This window comes from Protopterus annectens, chromosome 5.part0 (genome assembly GCF_019279795.1).
Source record: "Protopterus annectens isolate FY-2018-M chromosome 5.part0, PAN1.0, whole genome shotgun sequence".
In the NCBI taxonomy this organism is placed as follows: Eukaryota; Metazoa; Chordata; order Ceratodontiformes; family Protopteridae; genus Protopterus; species Protopterus annectens.
Window position 1 is genome coordinate 1,301,481,517 of NC_056735.1, and position 18,699 is coordinate 1,301,500,215.

The following is an 18,699-nucleotide window of genomic DNA, read 5'->3' on the forward strand; positions in this document are numbered from 1 at the left end:
TACACTAAATGAAAATAATAGATAAGGTAACTTTATTGCTTTTTATTACATTATCTGGACTTCTACAGCAAGAACACTGATCCCCTCTTTCATACAAACTCAGTTGCTATCCACATAGGTCCAAAGATCATGGACGCTTAATCCTAAAACAAGCCACCTTTGTAGAAGTAATAGATGAGAAGGCCTTTTCAAAAGTGGGACCAGCCACTGCAATTCACTTCTGATTCATATCTGGAATCAGTCCAAGGCATCCTTTTTCAGGTCTAGTTTCACTAATCTACAAGTAATCTGTAAATGTAAATGTTTAAGGATAATAGGTAACCTGTATAACAATGTCCGTTGTAAACTCTGAATAAAGAGTCCCTAGCGCAAATATTTGTACAAGTGTCTGTACAATATAATCATATAACCAAACTGAGCTATTTTATACTTAAGCAACTAATCTATGCAATGTATGCTGTAAATTTCTTGATGATACATGTTATGTGTTTGATTTATGTATGTCTTGTTGGTGTGGGTGATGTCTAAAAAGATCTTTAGATAAGCTCATATGCCTGTCAGTAAGATGGGTCTACACTGAATGGTTGGTTCACAACTGATCAACTATTCAATATTTGAAACCAGCAACAGTTGTTACTTTAATAACAGAAGAAATTACCTTAGGCTGACTTGCCTAATACCTGTCTTAGTGAGCCACTAAAGGAAACCAGTTTAAATGAATCACACAGATTCTCTTACACAGTTAAACAGAAAAACATACATGTTCAGACTGCCATGTATTCTGTATACATCAACGAAATGCAGACTACACTACAAGTTAGCCATCTACATCTTGCCAAACTGAAAGACTTCCTGTTAGATGACTCAATAAATGGCACAAATAGCAAATATAAGCAAGTGTTTGTCAATGCTAAGTGTTAACTTGCAGAGCATTAGTAATTTAACATTAGTTATTAACAGAGCGGGGTATTCTGAGGCTGTAATAAGTACCCTTTGTAATGGAAAGCATGTCATGGTGGAATTAGGCATTTTTAAAGGCAGTACTAAGTAACAGAAAGATAATTATGCATTCATTGATTCCTTGTGTTATGCATGGATACATGATGCAATGCAGTTTGGAAGCGAACTGCTAGATTTCTTCTAGGTCATGTCTTAACTGTTCGCTAATATGTGAATTAGTGGAACGGATTCTTAGTATGACTAAATTGAAAGAAACATTTGTTACTGTATTTTTGTCAAGGTAAATTTAAAAATTGTTGCACAAAGCAGAATTTTACATTGTAATATTGAAAAAAAAAGGATGGCATATACATTCCTAGCAATGCAATGATATTCCATAGTAATAAACATCACAAAAATTATGAACAATGTTGTGTGATTTGTTTTCTGCAATATACAGTAAAAGCAGCAGTCCTTTTATGCATTGCATATTAACGGCTGATGGAAAGGAAACAGTTTTCTGAGTGAATCTGTGACATTCTACCTGGCACTTTATTATGATGGCAAAACAAAACACATCATCTTAAAATGTGGCTCAAAGCAACATTTAAGACTGTTGAAAATAAAGAATATGTAACATATGTTGTTAGTCACATAGCAATATCGTGTGGTAAAAAGTGCTACAGAGATTTTGAGTGGATTAGCAATATTGTATATATGGTGTACTAGAATAAATGGTTGTCTCTTTTAGATGCCCAGGCTAGCCAAATATGTAGTTTGGTAAGTGATGTATGTACAACACCTTCTGATATACATAGCTGTTATTTTTTCTATAGCAAGAGAGGGTTACATGACAACTATGTAGCATGTGTTACTAGCCACAGATAGATGTCAGACAGAAATTTATGATAACGATCCTTTCTGACGCTCTGTTTAGTTAAAAAAAAACTTTGATTGTAAAAGTGCCAAAGGGAATCCAGAATGAGTCCACCCTGAATATGTAATCTGTCAGCATATCAGGATTAGTGTCATTACCTTGCCTAATTACTTTTTTTGGAAAAACAGAAGTGTGTGCTGATAAAGTGTTTAGATCATTGTATAGTATGGTCGTATTACTGCGACTCTTATTACCTGGCTAAATTAAAATACTTCATAGTAAGCCTCAATTGTCTTATTTTGCAGTTTGTGACAGGCTTTAAAAGAGGGTATTACATCTCAGCAGTAATTATGGCAACAAGAGGCATTTCTTCCACCTTTAGTTAACCTAATAAGGTATATCACATAAGGCTGTTTAACCCATTGACAGTATCTGGTAAATAAAAAATGACTGTTTTAGGTTTCCCTTGTGAATGTGGCAAACTATCAGTATGCACAAATCACCCAGCCATAGCTTCATGTACTGAGTTGGAAAGAGAAGCAATAAATAGCTGATTAGGTAATTAAATTAGGTTGAAATAATCATTATTACAGATATCAACCCTGTTTTTGCAAGCATGAAATACAGATATGGGATTTATTATGTTGGAAATAATCATCTAATGTCATATGCTATTGCAATGTCCTTATAATTAGTGGTGTGATAGCTTCTTCAGAAGATTAAGGGCTTAAAGTAGCAGGGGCAAAATAAGGACTTAAAGTGGTACTTTCCAGAAACATCTCTGTTAGTAGAAGGAGTAGCCAGGATAAGGCTACTACAGTGATGAATGAGATGAATGGATCCAGCACATTATGATTTGTAAATATTCCTTTTTATTTTGCTGTTATCTAGGCCTTCATAACCAGACTAAGTTCTGTAGCAACCTCATATTACCTGTTCCAATAATGTGCTCCTTTTCTTCTATGCTAAATCTGACCCTTCCTTTAGTGACCTGCCTAAACTATTGCTGAAATGCATGTGTATTATGTTACATGAGAGCCATAATAACCTTACTGTAACTTGTTACTCTGAATGCTGATATATATTTAAGATGATGTGTGAACAATATGAGTTTAACAGTAAACACATTAGCCATATAGCAGACCAATACACAGCAAAAAATTGGTTCAAGGTATGAAGGATTCAAACATGCCAGAATGCACCACTTGGGATGCTAAAGATGGATTCAGAGAAATCCAAAAGTGGCCCACCAAGGATGCTACACCTATTTCTAAATTTGTGCCTACTTGATTTGGTGTTAGCTACTTTCATCTTTGTTTTTTCCCATCAGGAACAATTAATCATCTTCACAAGCAATTAAATTCCTACAAATAATACCTTAAAAATACAATATTAAAAGTAAGTAAACTCTTGGCCACTTCTTTTTGAAGACGGCCAAGATGTGCCCTTATATATATATATATATATATATATATATATATATATTACCAACTTAAAAGTTGCAGAAACTTAGGGGGAAACAGAATAGTTTACTATTATTATTCTTAATTCTTTAAGATTGTCAAATACCACAGTGCAGAAAACAGTCTTAAGTACATTACATTTTAACTTAGGGGGAAATAGAATAATTTATTATTATTATTATTATTCTTAATTCTTTAAGGATGTCAAATACAACAGTACAGAAAACAGATTTAAGTACATTACATTTTCTTTTACTGTAAAATTAAAAATAAATCCATTGATTTAAACAATGAGATTTCAGTTAATCAAAATCAATTACTCATGCTTAGCTTACTGAATATAAAATTGATAAAATAGCCATAGGTTCATAGGTAGGTACTAGGCTATCTGCCTGAGGGCATTTATAAGCCTAGCCAGAGTGTCAGCTTTCACCACCCCATTGATTAATTAACTGAGCCTCTGTCAAGAAGAGCCAATGAAGTGATCCCAGGGGTGCATTTTCTGTTACCCATCCACTCGTCAAGGTTTCTCTTGAAGAGTGTTAGTGAGGGGCTCTGCCTAATGTAGTTAGGAATTTTTTTCCAAAGCATGGGGAGTCTCTGTGACAGGAACCTATCCCTCCTGCATGTTCTATTTATTGTTATGGCGAGGTTTAGCTCACTAGAGCGAGTGGCTCACAGTGACTTGGATTTCTTTAGTTGGAGCATGTCCATCAATTCTGAGTTGGACATGGCTTTGTAAGTCAGGCAGAGATCACATCTGAGTGAGCTATATGCGACTGAGTACAGCTGGATTTTTTCCAGTCGGGCTGTATAGGACATATGTTTGAGGCCAGTAATCCTCTTGGTGAGGTACTTTTGTGGTCTTTCCAGCTGATGGAAGTGTCTTGTGAGGTACATCCCAAATGGGGCATTGTACTCTATGGTGGGTCTGATGAGTGACGAGCAGAGGGGCACTATAACCTCTTTATTTCCAGATGCAAACCCTTTAGTAATTAGATGGGCTAGATAGAAGGATTTCCTAACTACTTTGGCAATATGATTGTCAAAGGAGAGATTACTATCTACCTGGGTCCCCAAATCTCTTATTACCTCTTCTGTATTAAGGGGGCTGCCACCTATGTGATAATTCTTTTTTTTTTCTCAAACGGGATGACTATGCATTTTTTGGCATTTAGCTTGACACCATGACTTTGACACCAGGTGTCCATCTCAGTAAGGCCCTTTTGAAGAATGTCCATGTCAGCCGGAGAGTTGGTTATGGCTCCCAGTTTGCAGTCATCGGTGAACTTCGTTAGCCATAGTCCTGCTGTGTTTGCCTGTACTTCTGAGAGGTATATGCCATACAGCTGGGGTCCCAGGACCGAGCCTTGTGGGACACCACTTGTGACTGGTTTAGAGTCAGACCTGGAGCCCGCTATTCTTACCGTGTGAGTTTTGTCTTAAGCCAGTTGGCAACCCATCTTGTGATTTAGGGGTTTATGTTCAGGCTGGTGAGTTTTTCTATAATTCCCAAGTGGGGAATAGTGTCAAAACCCTTAGCGAGGTCAAGGTAGGCTGTGTGACCTACCTTCCCCTCATCTATTGCCTTGGTGACCGTCTCGAAGAAGTCAACCAGGTTTAGTAGGCATGATTTGCCCTTAAAGTCGAACTGGGTTGGGTCAAGTGTTTGGAGGTTCCCAATGTCTTTGTTAATGAGTTCCATGATGATGATGCGCTCCATACCCTTGCAGGCCAGGCTAGTCAGGCTTATGGGGCAATAGTTACCAGGGTCAGTTGTGGCCCCTCCTTTGTGGAGTGGAATAACCGTTGCTGTGCACCAATCTATGGGCACGTAGTCTGTGGAGAGGCTGAGGTTGAACAGTGTGTTTAGGTAGGGGGTTAGTTCGTTCTGTAGTTCATGCAAGATGCAGCCTGGGACACCATCTGGCCCCACTGACACTGTGCTTTGGCTTTTGAAAGGGCTGTTTTCACCTGTGCACCTGTGATTTCTGGGACACTACACTTTTCCAGTATTGTTGTGGGCCCTTTTGGGGGTGAGAGGGGGGTGAAGTTTGCACTGAATCTGTCTGCCAGGATGTTGGCAATATCAGTGGGTTCAGTATATTTTGTGCTATTTTGCACTAGCTCAGAGCATATCTGTGAGTTGCCACTTAGATTCTTGACATAACTAAAGAAGGCTTTGTGGTTATCTTTCGAATCCTTGGCTATTTTTCTTTCGAAATTAGCCTTGGAGGATTTTATGAGGGACCTTAGTTTCTTACTGATACTGATCAGGAATGTCTTTCCTTCTTGGGATTTGCTTTTTTTTCTGAACTAGTTTCCTCCTTCTATTGTATAGCCTGTTTACGGCAAGGGTCCACCAGACTGGTTTCCTTTTCTTAGGGGAGTGAGTCTTGGTTTTGCTAGGGATGGCACAATCCATGCATCCTTGTAGGTGCTCATAAAGTGCATTTGTAAAGGTTCCTGCATCTTGGACATTGTTATCCTTTAGTGTGGGGGGCTGTGAAACTTACTACCTCTGTCTTAAGTAAGGTGAAGTTTGCTACAGAAAAGTTTTTCACTGTGGTTTCCTTTGTTGGAGGTGGTGGTATGGTGTGGACATCCAGAGTGATTAGTTTATGGTCTGATCTAACCAGTGATAGGTTGACCTCCAGTGTGGAACACCTGTCGCCCATGTTGGTGATGACCAGGTCCAATATGTTTTCACCTCTGGTAGGGGAGTTAACCAGCTGATCCAGGGCATTTGAGTTGATAAATTCCAGGAAGCGCTGGACCTGAGAGTTTGTATTTGAGTAGTTTTCCCAGTTAATGGCAGGTAAATTGAAATTGCCCAATATCAGGGTGTTCGGTAGGACCTTCATGTTTTCCAGTGTCTCCAGAAAGGCGGAGTGGTGGTCCTGGGTCATGGAGGTTGATCTGTAGCAGACCACAATTTGCATTGCAGATTTGCCTGATGTTAGTTGCACATTGATGATCTTGGAGGTATCATGCTGCACCACTAACCTGGAAGTGTAGGTATCCTTGATGAATATAGATACACCCCCTACTTTTGTGTTTCTGTCCATGTTCTGTGGCCGAAATGTGTGGTATGAGTTGTATCCCAGTAGTGCTGGGGTACTCTGTGGAGCCTTGAACCAGGTTTCAGTTACTGCACAGATGTTGGCATTCTCCATACTAAGGAGTGCTTCGAGTGCATGCATTTTGAGATTTAAACTCCTGGCATTGAGTAGCATAACCCTCATTTTTTTTATTTGTGCTGTTTACGGAGGTGGGTTTGACTTTTGAGCCTTGCCTAAAAAAGGCACTATGGGGGCAGCAAGAGCCTTGGCCAGTATTCGAAAGCCTAGGGGTGACAGGTGCAAGCCATCTCTTGTGAAGCAATGAGGCTTGTCGAGCATGTCATCCCAGGCTTACAGACACTGGATCCCCTTTGAATGACACCAGAAGCTTAGCCAGTTGTTGAAATTGATCATTTTTTTCTTTATACTGTGGTATCATTCTTGGTGAGGGCAGGATGCTACTCAGGGTCAGGGTCATACCTGCCTGGGCTACATGATCAGAGAGCTCTTCCATGTCTCTTTTCATGTAGTCCAGGGAGGTACGTCTCAGGTCATTCACACCAACATGAACAATGACAGAGTCATATTTGTACTTGTTCTGGAGTGACCCGAGTGCTTGTATTATGTGGCAGAGTCTGGCTCCCGACAGGCAGTTAACAGTAACCTTTTCCTTGTCCAGCCTAGTGAGTGGGACATCAGTGTGTCTGACTATAGAGTCGCCTATTACTAGTGTGTTAGGTATGTTATTTCGCCTTAAGGGCTGTGATTGTGCGGCACACTGATTTTGTGTTTTATGTGTTGTCTGGTTCGTGACAGGAGGTGCAGGTTTTTCGGGTGTCTGCTTTGGAGTTCTGTGATGCTTTTGCAGGTTTTTATTTAGAGCCTCCGAGTATGATTTCATGTATTTATGTGTATTTTTTTCCAGTGCTGGTTTAGTATGTCTATGTGAGGCTGGAGGTGTGGTGCAAGTGTTAACCTTCTCCTCATGACTGCCTGTTCCAGTCTTGGGTGGAGAGAGCTTAGCCTCCAATTTAGCTATATAATTGCATCTATCGCATATGTTCATGTTTTGTGGTAGGAGGAGAGGGTTGTCTGTGTACATGAGGCAGTTGTAACATTGCCTCAGGATACCCAGGTTCACCAGCTGGACTGTAGAGTATACCTGAAATTGCCCTTTGGTCATGCCTGAATAGTAGGGTGAGCTGCTTAGTCGCTTGGTTGGTGAGGGGTGAATAATGAGCCTTGCCCTGCTGGGCAATCAAGTGTTGGGGTATATTAGTCTGAGCAAGTGCTGGACTGTACAATGCTTTTTAAGTGCTTAGGTTGAGAGTCAGACTACTTTCAAGGGAAAAACTGAAGAGGAGACTTGGTGGAGCCGGGATAAATCTAGCCCTAGCTAACCGGCACTGCCTGGACGTGCAAAACCATGCAAACATGGGTTTTATAGCAGGGAAATGAAACAGACAGAAATTAGCCCAAAATGGCCTATAGGCTACTAACTTCTGGGCTGGAACCACTCCTCCAGGGACAGATGGCTGCTCAAAGCTCCCTCTCTCACAGGTGAACAGAGAAACCTCCCTCTATCCAAGTAAGGTATGGGCAACTCAGAAAATTGTAACACAGCCCTGAATTCAGCACTAGCCTGAAAGCTGGACTATACTAGCTTAGAAAAATGGCAAACAAGGAACATTTTTTTTTGAAAACATAAGGCAAAAACAGTAAAAAATACAGCTTTAATGACTACAAACAGTCAAAAATACATTTAAAACAGCTTTAGATGACTACAAGCAATCAGAAAAGGCTTTTAAACAAATTACCCAATTAACCAGTAAAAAATCTCAAAACTGAGCCCTGTTCCTGTAGTCTTCAATCAGACAAGTTCTAACTGCACACTCTTGCCACTGGGGTGCAGGGGAACCTTCTCTAAAAAAAATAGGCCTGGATTACTGCTCAAGTTAAACAAACAAAGCTAAATTCAGCAGGCCTGGATCGAGTCTATGCTACAGCAAACAAGGCACACCAATTTCAGTAAGAAACAGTTCAAATATGCAGGCACTATAAGCCTTTAACCAGAAATTCCCAGCTCAGAAGGGCAGAGTCCAGCCTCGCCTCCCACAAGAGTGAAGACCACAAACCTTCTTAATGTAAAATACCTGGCCTGGAGCCCAAGTGCTTAAACCAGAACTAATACACTTTTAGAATAACTGACACTGAGCCTTCAATCAGCAGTTCCCAACTTAGAAGGATGTAAGCTACCTGTCCTGCCACAACAGTGCAGACCACAAACTTTCTTAATATAAAACAACTGGTCTGAAGCCCAAGTGTTTAAAACAAAAGGCTTAGAATGATAGCTACACCAAGCAGTAATAAATACAATTGAGTACTTTTAAGATGACACAAAAGCAAAATAAAGTAATAAAGTATGAAGAAACACAAATACAGTAAAAGCAGATGAAAAAAGTAAATTTTATTTTAGTGAGCAAATTAGATGGGCCCAGGAGGAGTATCCAAATGCAAATTTACAAGAGGGGCGGGCAGTTTCAAAGCCACCAAGATTAACACTAAAACAAAAGCAGGGAGGGTAGATGGGGGACTAACTGAAAAAACAGAGCCACAACTTCCAGCTAGATAGTATTCAATGCAACACAAATAAATCAATTTAAATGCTGTATTATTTGAAAAAAGTGCAGATAAAGATTTACTTAAATTCACTTATAAGTCCAGTTGATTGCATGTAGGTCTTAGCTGGCCAAAGCTCAGAGTTTAAGCACTTCTTGCTGCTTAGCCAACACCAGAAAGTTGTCACAACAAAGGTCAGCAGATGATGTGCATATAATCTACAATATGGGCACACTCTTTCAAAGACACCTTTACCAGTTACCTCAACAAATACAAAACAGTTGTGTATACTTGCCATAAATGTAGATGCTAGAGTGTATTCACTGCTGGTCATCACATTTGGGTTTTCTGCTTGCAGTAGTCCTCAGTCGGCCTGATTATCAAAGTCTTGGGTGATAATGAACAGGTAAAATCTTAAACACCCTATTGTAATTCACAAAAATTAGTTGGTTGGCATGATACTGAATGAGGTGAAAAATGAGAGGGGACTTTAATGCATTGGATTCTGCCTGTCAACACTGTTGTCATAATTTATAAATTACGTGATTTACAAAGAAATAAAGAATGAACTAGCAGAAAAGGAAAGCACACCTGCTGCTTTCCCACCTGTTCACACATTCTCCTCTGGGTGTTTTGTTTGAGCAGTCATATGACCATGAGTAGAGATGATATTTTGAACAGAATGGATAGAAAGCAAATGCACAGATACTCACCTACTTTGTGTTATAAACATGCTAAGTGTGTAGCAGAACCTACTGATACTAAGTCACAGTAAGGTATGAGTTTATGTTTTACATCCACTCCCTTTATTTTGTACTTATACAGTCCTTCATAACCAAAGAGGCATGGTTAGCATCCCTGTCAGTAGTGTGCCCTCTTTTCTGTGTTAAATCTGACCCCTCTTTTGCTGACCTATCTTGGCTTTTTTCACTTGACAGTTATGGAAATGAGTACAAAGCAAGTTAAAAGGTATTAGCTCTACAGGAACAACAAAGCTTCTAAGTACTTCATTAATCCTAGTCCTATCACACTAAGGTGTTGCATGTTGTTATCACACTAAGGATGCTGTACTGAACAGTTGTATAGATGGGGAAATTGCAAACTTATCTGATGTATTGTGCAATGGGAAGTTATTAGTCCAACTAGGGTATGTAGTACTTTCATGTAGGAAATGTCAAACTTATTTGGTGCATTGCAAAATGTGAAGAATTCGACCAGTCAGAGGGGGACATAGTACCACTATTCTGTGATACCCTTTAATGCAATACACAGTGAAAATCTTACTGTTTTGTGCAATAGCTATATATACAACTGTTAGCATCATAATATTATTTTACAGTCATGACCATTACAGAGATGGTGAGTGGTATAACAGTATATATACACCCTTTTGGACAATAGATAGTAAAACTATCACTATTTCTACCATAGGTATTATGCACAACAGATGTGAAATATATTGTCCTTAGTGTGACATTCTGTTTTGTATTTTATCTTAATGGGAAGCAAGATACATCATCTTAAAGTGCCTGTAAAGCCCAGCATTTGATAGTCTATCATTGAATAAAACCTAAAAACTGTACCTACTGAAACCAGCATAGTGCTGTTGAGTGATAACCTCTTTTCTGAGACATCAAATCGGGTGGTGGGGGCTGATTGAACCCATATGGTTTTGCTTTGTACTTTAGCATAACAAGAACATAACTTACAGTACTCTTATACATCTACAAAAATCAGCATTTGACAAGTAGTGTTGAATTAAAAAAATACATAAAAAAGATGAGGCATTGATTGTTAGCAACACAGTGCTACTGTAGTATAGCATATGGAAAATCATACATGCAGGTGTTGTATTTTGCTTTGCAGTTTATGGTGATGAGGATAAAACATGATGTATTTTGAAATGATTGTGGAATGTAACATTAGGCAATGATGTGATTTTCTAGGGGAAGTGTGACACATTTACTATGCTGGAAAACCATGCTATAGCATTTTAAAAGGACTGTAGAAACTAACATTTAAACCCGTACTGCTGAATAAAACAGCAGGACACATACTATTAGCAACACTGTCTGTACCAACAAGTGTTAAAAGGGTTTATGAAACATAATCAACTGACAATTTTTATGCTGAAGGAAAATCAATATTCACTGTTTTAAAATGATTCCTGAAAATAACCGCCCACTCTGTAGAGTTAAAAAACAGCAAAACACTATTTGCAACAAATAGAATGACAGTAGGTATGCCTTCCAGATCACAGTAGAAGAGAGCCACTTTCATTAATATTAAATTTAAATGCACTTTAACTCTAGTTTCTTATCATTGCTTATTTCAGCTATTCATTTTCACAGATAATTATTTATGTCGAAATGTCTGCTTGAACTTTGAGTTGTAAATGTATTGAGATGTCATTAATTACTTATCTATGATGAACAACCTATTTCATGTTTTAATAATTAGCATACTGTATGTTAAACAAGCCCCACTAGAACAAAGTGTTGTGTTTGTAGATGTGTACAAACCAAAATTAAAGGAGAGACTCAAATATACAGACACAGGTGCTTGTCTCAGTTGTTAGGAAAACTATTATATGGCAAACATGGCTGCATGATATAACATTTCTGCTGCACAACAAGCCACCATTTTACTCATGATTACAATATCACTCATTTTGTAGTCATTTATTTTTGGTTTGGTTTGTTTATTTATTTATTCATTTAATTTAATTTTGTTTTGTGGTTACTAAAATGGTGCAATAATCTCAGTGTACCATTTTCAGGCCTTCTTGGTGGAAATATTACAAAGAATCACTGAATATGAACGTGAGTCCATAGTCAGGTGATTCCTTGGACATAGAAACTGACAGGCTTTTCTTTCTCTTTAAAAACAGCTAATAAACTACTGTAGAAATATAGTTTTGTCAGACAAAAAAATGATAAATACCAGATATGTGTATGTAACAAAACAACAAACATCTCCATAGCCATTGTAGCAAGACCCCACAATAACTATTTATTACTTATTAAATGCTTTAGTCCAGATAACATTACAGACAGGACTTCATCAGTTGTTTTTGTTACTAATGCTTTTACATGTCTTTGTTCATGGTTTGTACTACATTTGGTTGTTTTTGAAATTTGCACTGGATCAAAACACAAGAACACCTATGTTATGAAACAGCTTCTTACTCTCTCCTCCTTCAAGTTTTCATACAGTCTCATGTGGGCCATCATCGTTGGCTTGATATAACTAAGCCCACATGCCTAGCCCCTGTCATTTTTGGTTCTTTGCAAGCCTTTCCTTATATGGCAGTGATTGGGTGGCCAGCAAACACCTCTCTCTCTCTCTCTTTCACACCCTCCCAGATAAACAAGCCTGCATTGGCCATTCATTTCAATCAATTCCACCTTTCACTGCTGTTCCATCACCTAAGCCTGTATTTCAACTTGGGTCATCTGAGTCACATTTCAGGCTTTAGCCCTGTATGCCACAGATATGGGGAAGACTAAAAGTATGCTGCTCACCAGTGCTGTGTCATTATAGAAATGTAAGCCTATTACTGGAACATGAAAAGAAAGGAATGTTCATAAAGGTCTTATATAATCGAAAGGCAAAAGGAAGCCATCACTCTTTTTGTGTTTCCTGAACAATAATTGTAATTGGCAACTTTCAGCTACTGATGAGTATTTTATTTTAAAAGGTACTGTTTGCCTCAGTAATTTGCCCCACAGACCATATAAAGACAAGAAAATCTACTAAAGATAAACTACAATCAACCCACAATATTCTACCTAGAGAGTGAGTGTATGGTGTGTGTGTGTGTGTGTGTGTGTGTGTGTGTGTGTGTGTGTGTGTGTGTGTGTGTGAATACAAATGCATGCTTAAACATATGACTTGAGTGCATATTACATGTGTGTACGTGAGTGTGTACGTCTGACTGACTGACTCTATATATATATTAGTACATGGGGACATTAGCAACTGTGAGCAGCATAGAGGAATCAGACTCCTGTCACACTGAGTGATAGTTCTGGAGATGGTGATTGATAAATGAATACACACAGTAGTAGAATGAAAGATAGGACAAGAGCAGTCCAGATTCAGATCAGAGTGTAGCACATCCAACCCACTGCTTGCAGTGAGACAGATAGTTGAGAAGGAGCTACAGATGTGACAACAGTCCAAATGGGCATTTCTAGACTTGGAGAAAGCATATGACATGGTCTCAAGAAAGTTGATTTGGGCAGTCCTGAGATGGTTCAAAGTCCCAGGAACATTGGTAAAATTAGTATAGGCTGCGTACAAAGACCCAAAGATACAAGTATACAGACTAGCAGATGGGTTCCCATTGGGAGATTGGTGTGCATCCGGGTTCAGCTCTGAGCTCACTAGTGTCCATACTAGTGATGGACTGCATTAGCAAACAGGTAGGAGGGGACAGAGCAACAAAGTTGCTATATGCAGAAGATGTGGCATTACAGGCAGACTCTGAACAAGACTTTCAGCAAAGGATAGAAGAATGGTATGCAAAACTGAAGGTACATGAGATAAAACTAAGTGCAGATAAGAAAGTTGAAACAGCAGCAAATGGTGGAGTATAGAAGAAGCTGAGAAATGAGACAGAAGAGAAAATAATGGAGCAGGTTAACAGATTGAACTATCTGGGATGGATGGTTGAGGAGAAGGGGAAGTCTGAATGAGGAGGCTAGAGCTAGAATCAGAGGGGTTGCAACTAACATGCACAGAGTGTCAGGGGTAGAGTATGACAAAAGAATGCCAAATAAGCTGAAAAGTAAGTGCATTAAACAGTGGTGCATCCAGAACTACTGTATGGTACAGAAACCTGGGCAGTAAAGGCAGAGCAGATGAGGAAGCTAAAGGTGATGGAGATGAAGTGCCTAAGATGGGTGCTATGATGTACAATGTGGAGCAGTTGGAGAAATTAGAACATAAGAGCAGAAGCCCAAGTAGCTCCAATTGTGGTGAAGGTAAAAGAGAACTGATTATGATGGTTCAGGCACACATGCAGGAAAACAGAAGGCAATCTGTTGAAGAAGATTTTAGATAGGAAGAAGGTAAGAGTAAAACATGCATGCATCCAATAAAGAGATGGACAGATTGTGTGAGAGATCTGCAGCAATTAGGCATGACTATTGAAAAAGGTAGGAGAGTGGCTTTGAATCAAGAGATGGTGAGAGTTGACATGACACCCCAACCCCATGTAGAAAATGGGAAAAAGGGTGTTGATGATGATGATGATGCATATAAACAGGTATATGCAGGTGAGTGCAGGATACATCCCTTTTGTCGAGTCTTTTCTTTGGGTTGCATTTATGGTGTTACTTTTAATACATTAATAGTGGGTGTAGGACCCCTATCAAAGGTATCTCATTTTTCCAATCATAATTTTCATGGACAAGTAGCAAAGTGATGTCACGGTTCACAGAGTTTCGGCTCTAGGGATGTGAGGGTTGCTTTGTTGCTGTTCACAGATGTAGTTGTCTTCTCTACCTCAGAGTGATCTCATCCATGCAGTGGAGCTGCCCACTGCTGAGTGTGTGACATCTGACATTAAGATCTGTTCTAAATGAAAGGTTATAGTAGTCTTTCAGGTCCTGTGCATGAGTGAAGGTAGAAGGGAGACTGGCACCAGAGAGAGGGTGAGGAGGTGACAGTACTATAGGTACTGTACTAGACTGTTCTGGTGAAATGAGAGCTGAGTCTTAAGATGAAGCTCTTAACTTACTGTTAAGTCTGTGTCCTCATTCTCATCTGTTGTCATGAATGCAGAGTAGTAATTAAAAGGATGGCCCTGCAGATACAAGCAGCTGCATTGAGATTATTTGGCAGAGCAGCTCTGCTAGCTCAATGTGGCATGGTGAGGTGCTAAGCAGTCCAGAAGGATCTCATATTAAGGTCCCTGCACCTTCGCATTCAAAGGGATCAACTGAGGTGGTTTGGACACATAGTAAGTATGACACTTGGGTGCTTTCCACATGAGGTGTTCCAGCCATGGCACTCTAGGAGAAGGCCAAGGGCAGAACAGGACTTACATCTGTCAGGAGGTCAAGGATCGCTTATGAATCTCACAAGATGAGCTGAGTACTGCTGTTGGGCATATAGATGTCTGTCTAGCCTGCTCAACTTGCTGACACCATGACCTTCACCAGGACAAGTGGTTCAGAAAATTGATGAGGGATGGATTGTCTGTCTAATATGGACTTCAGCAAAAGTATGTACAGTAACACCCACTGCACTCCCTTAGAGATGATTCAACAGCAATAAATATGATCACAAGAATAACCCCATGGAGAAGCATGATTTTGTTCCCAATAACATGTTTAAAAATGTTTCAGTGTACTAATATTACAAAGGTTAAAGAAAAATTGTACAAAGTGAATCATAAATAATTATAAGTGAAGGAAAGGACTCCTTCATTTTTGTCATGTTAAGGGTCTTCTGACTTTACTTCTGTTGGATTACTGATGTTGAGGTATTTTGCTTGACTGAGCATGCCCCCCCCCCCAAAAAAAAAGCAAAAGCCTGCCCTGACATTGATATAATATTAAATAAAATGTATGTCTGACTTAGCAAATGCAGTTTTGAAAAAATATTGGCTACATCCATGCCGTCTGTTATTTTGTACTTACAAACACATGCATGTACAGATAATTCCATCTTATGTCTGTTACTGGTGCTACAGTACACTGATAGCTAGTCTTTTCAGGCTCACCATTTTGCTGATGTTCAATGAAGAAGTGAGATGGGTGAAATGATACTCGGCCATCTCAACAAATAAAACACTTCAATACACGCTGTGTGTCATTTTCATAGTGGCAAACAAGAAGTTAAAACAGAGTACTGTTGTGTATTTTGTTTTTCATGTTTCCCTCAGGTACTTTGCAAACAGAATAATTAAGTTTTCTCCCATTAGACAGCTTGATGTTGCTAAAACCAAGAAGTCTGTTTCGAAGAATAACAACATGCATGCAAATTACTGTATGTGGTATCAGAAGAAGCTACTAGTTCCTGACAAATGATGTGTTACCTTCAAACCTTACTAGATCGGTGCTAACAATTATTTTCATTGCGTATTTTATTTTAGTATGTTAATGTAAATTTAGTCTACCAAAGGCCAACTGTACCACAGGGTTAAAAAACATCAAACATCTTTACTTTTAATGCACTTTTAGTAATGCAAGAATGCCAATTATCTAGCTTTGATAACTCTGTAAATCCCTTTTTAAGACAGTCATTTAAAGTGCTACCTTCAAGACCCAAAATTCAGACCAGTCTCAATAATGATGATGTCATTTACATTAAAAAGCAAACAGTTCAATTTTAAAAAGTCATACCATTGTATTAGCTATTCTATCTATTTAATGAAAAAAAAAACATTGAAAGGAAAACAGAGAATATTTAATTTGGGTTCTGCCTGTACATGGTTTGTTACACTGTTCAGACACTTCAAGCCCCTTCTAAAAATCACAAAATTATGTGTGTATATGAGGGAGAGAAAGACGGTCAGCTACAAAATGCCAGTAAAAGACAAAAGCAGAGAAAAGCACAGAGAGTGAAAATGCTCGGACATGTGGTAAATCGGGAACAAAACAAGTACAGGAGACTACGTTACTCTGAAACACATTACTTATAAAATAAGGGAGCGGAACACATAATGCAGCTTTCATGATAAAATGCAACGTTTATGTATCTCTGCCAGACAAGTTGTTATTTACCCAAGGGAATGTTTCCCATGGAAAAAAATCAGAGCTTTGAACACATACTTCGCAACCTATTAGCGCAAAAAATCTGGACAAAGACATACATAACGGAGGGACAAAGGACGAATAATAGGGACAATTTTAAAGTTTGCTCTTATAAACGTGTGATGTGATTGTCCTTACAGAAGGACAGCCTTTCAAGAAAATGTTTTCTTGTTAGGTAGAGGGATGGAAATGACAAAATGAAATACTCTACAAGCACTACGCATAACAGTCCCTATACTAACCTAACTTTTTTCTGAACACCTGTCAGAACCTGCACGGGTTAGTGGAGATAGAAAATTATCTTTAGCAAATTATTTTTTAGATTATTATACATTTCGGCAACATTGTTTATGATTACTGATCGAAGATAGTGGCAAAGGGAAGCAGTCGGAAAAAGATCACAATTCTCAGAAGGTTCTATCATCTGGACAGGTGTGCTCAAACGTGGGGAAGGGGCTAAAGGAGCAGCATTATTTTTCGAATACCAAACAGAAATTGATGGCTACTCGCCAACTTACCTTGTACAGGGTGGCCAGGTATATAGGTGCTAGCATTGGCAACCAGTTTATAGGGGGATGCTGTTGTTTGGGCAGCCACTCCATGTTCAGGCATCATATCGCTGCATGTGTCCTCAGGTGCACCGGTCAAGTAACACCACCCGGCGTTTAGACTGGCCAACAAACAGATTGGGAGCACTGTCTTCCAAATGTCACTCGAGGCCATCAGATCAGCATAAAGAATTACAGACAGCGGGCATCCAAATTTCATAAACCACTGCTCGGCGACACTGGTTTGGCACCTAGGACGACTTACTGCTGGCACTGTCTGCAGCCTAAGAATGCGAATAAACCGATTCCGCACTTCAGTTAGAAGGGAGTTATTGGATCCCGGTGAGCCAAGCCAGCAGGTAAGTGAGGCAGATGCTCCACCCCTTAACTATTCCCACCCCCGTAGCTACTGTCCCAGCGCTCGCCGCTGCAAAAGAGTGGTGTCCCGCCAATAAGGCGCAACCGGAGATCGTATTATAAAAAAGGTCAACTAAAACTAGTAATGCGTTTTAACTTGTAATTAATACAAGCAGGCGGGCGTCACATTTTTTTAATTCAGAAGGGTGTCCCGCTCTTCGAAATCTTTGTTTTACATCCATGACGCACATATATCGGTTCAATCTAGTCAACTGTAGGTAACCGGGCTACTTTTTCTACTCAGCTGAGTACGTGCTTTTTCAATCAGCTATCACAAACGTTGTAGCGTACGCAATGAGAACATAATTAGGGTTACCACTTGTCCCTGTTTGCGAGGGACGGACAGTCTTTGGGCAATTGTGTCCTGCAAAACAAAAAAAAAAAAAATCGCAAATGTCCTGAGATTTTTAGGGCAAACAATATTTCATAGTTTTTTCTTTAATAGTTGCATAAAGCAGTTATTTTGTCTCTGAAACGCCTAAATGTTATATGAAATAGCACAAGCAGCATAAATGATATAAGAATAGCCTTTTATTTGTAAAAAAATGAAGTTCTGCACTTTATGTTTTGTCCTACACAAGCTCATGTTTCCACAAAAAATGTCCCACTTGGGCATTTGAAAAGGTGGCAACCCTAGAATATTTGTATAGCTGTCTAAATTAATACACGCTACCCACATTTGTACAGTACACAACGTCAGGGGTTGATGACAAGGTAATGGGTTTGACTCCCATTTTTGAGGGGAAATTGGCTAGGCTTAAACTGGCTCGCAAGGAAGGCTATCCTATCTATGAACTTGCTCTAAATACAAGTTGTATTATATTTGCAGGGAAACAATCGCTGACAATTACCTGTGCATTTGTTAAACCGATAACAGCTAGAAAAATGTGTACTTTGTTAAACGCAAAGCAGACTACACGCCCCTGAAAATTACTGAGTGCAGTTATGTTAACAACAAAATATCCATTACTGTAATGAAGTTCTTTTCACTGCACAGCTTATAAGGTA

The 18,699-nt window shown here is 39.2% G+C and overlaps 1 protein-coding gene across 1 annotated transcript in view; it reads right to left on the reverse strand.

The window, feature by feature from the left end:
* The window catches only part of LOC122801635 (putative defense protein Hdd11), a 377,533-nt gene extending 359,874 nt beyond the window's left edge, over positions 1-17,659 (reverse strand). Inside the window, exon 1 of the mRNA XM_044071111.1 lies at positions 17,245-17,659. Within this exon, the coding sequence (XP_043927046.1) occupies positions 17,245-17,494 (250 nt within the window). The 5' untranslated portion in view covers positions 17,495-17,659. The remainder of the gene's footprint in view (positions 1-17,244) is intronic.
* Positions 17,660-18,699: the final 1,040 nt, after the last annotated feature.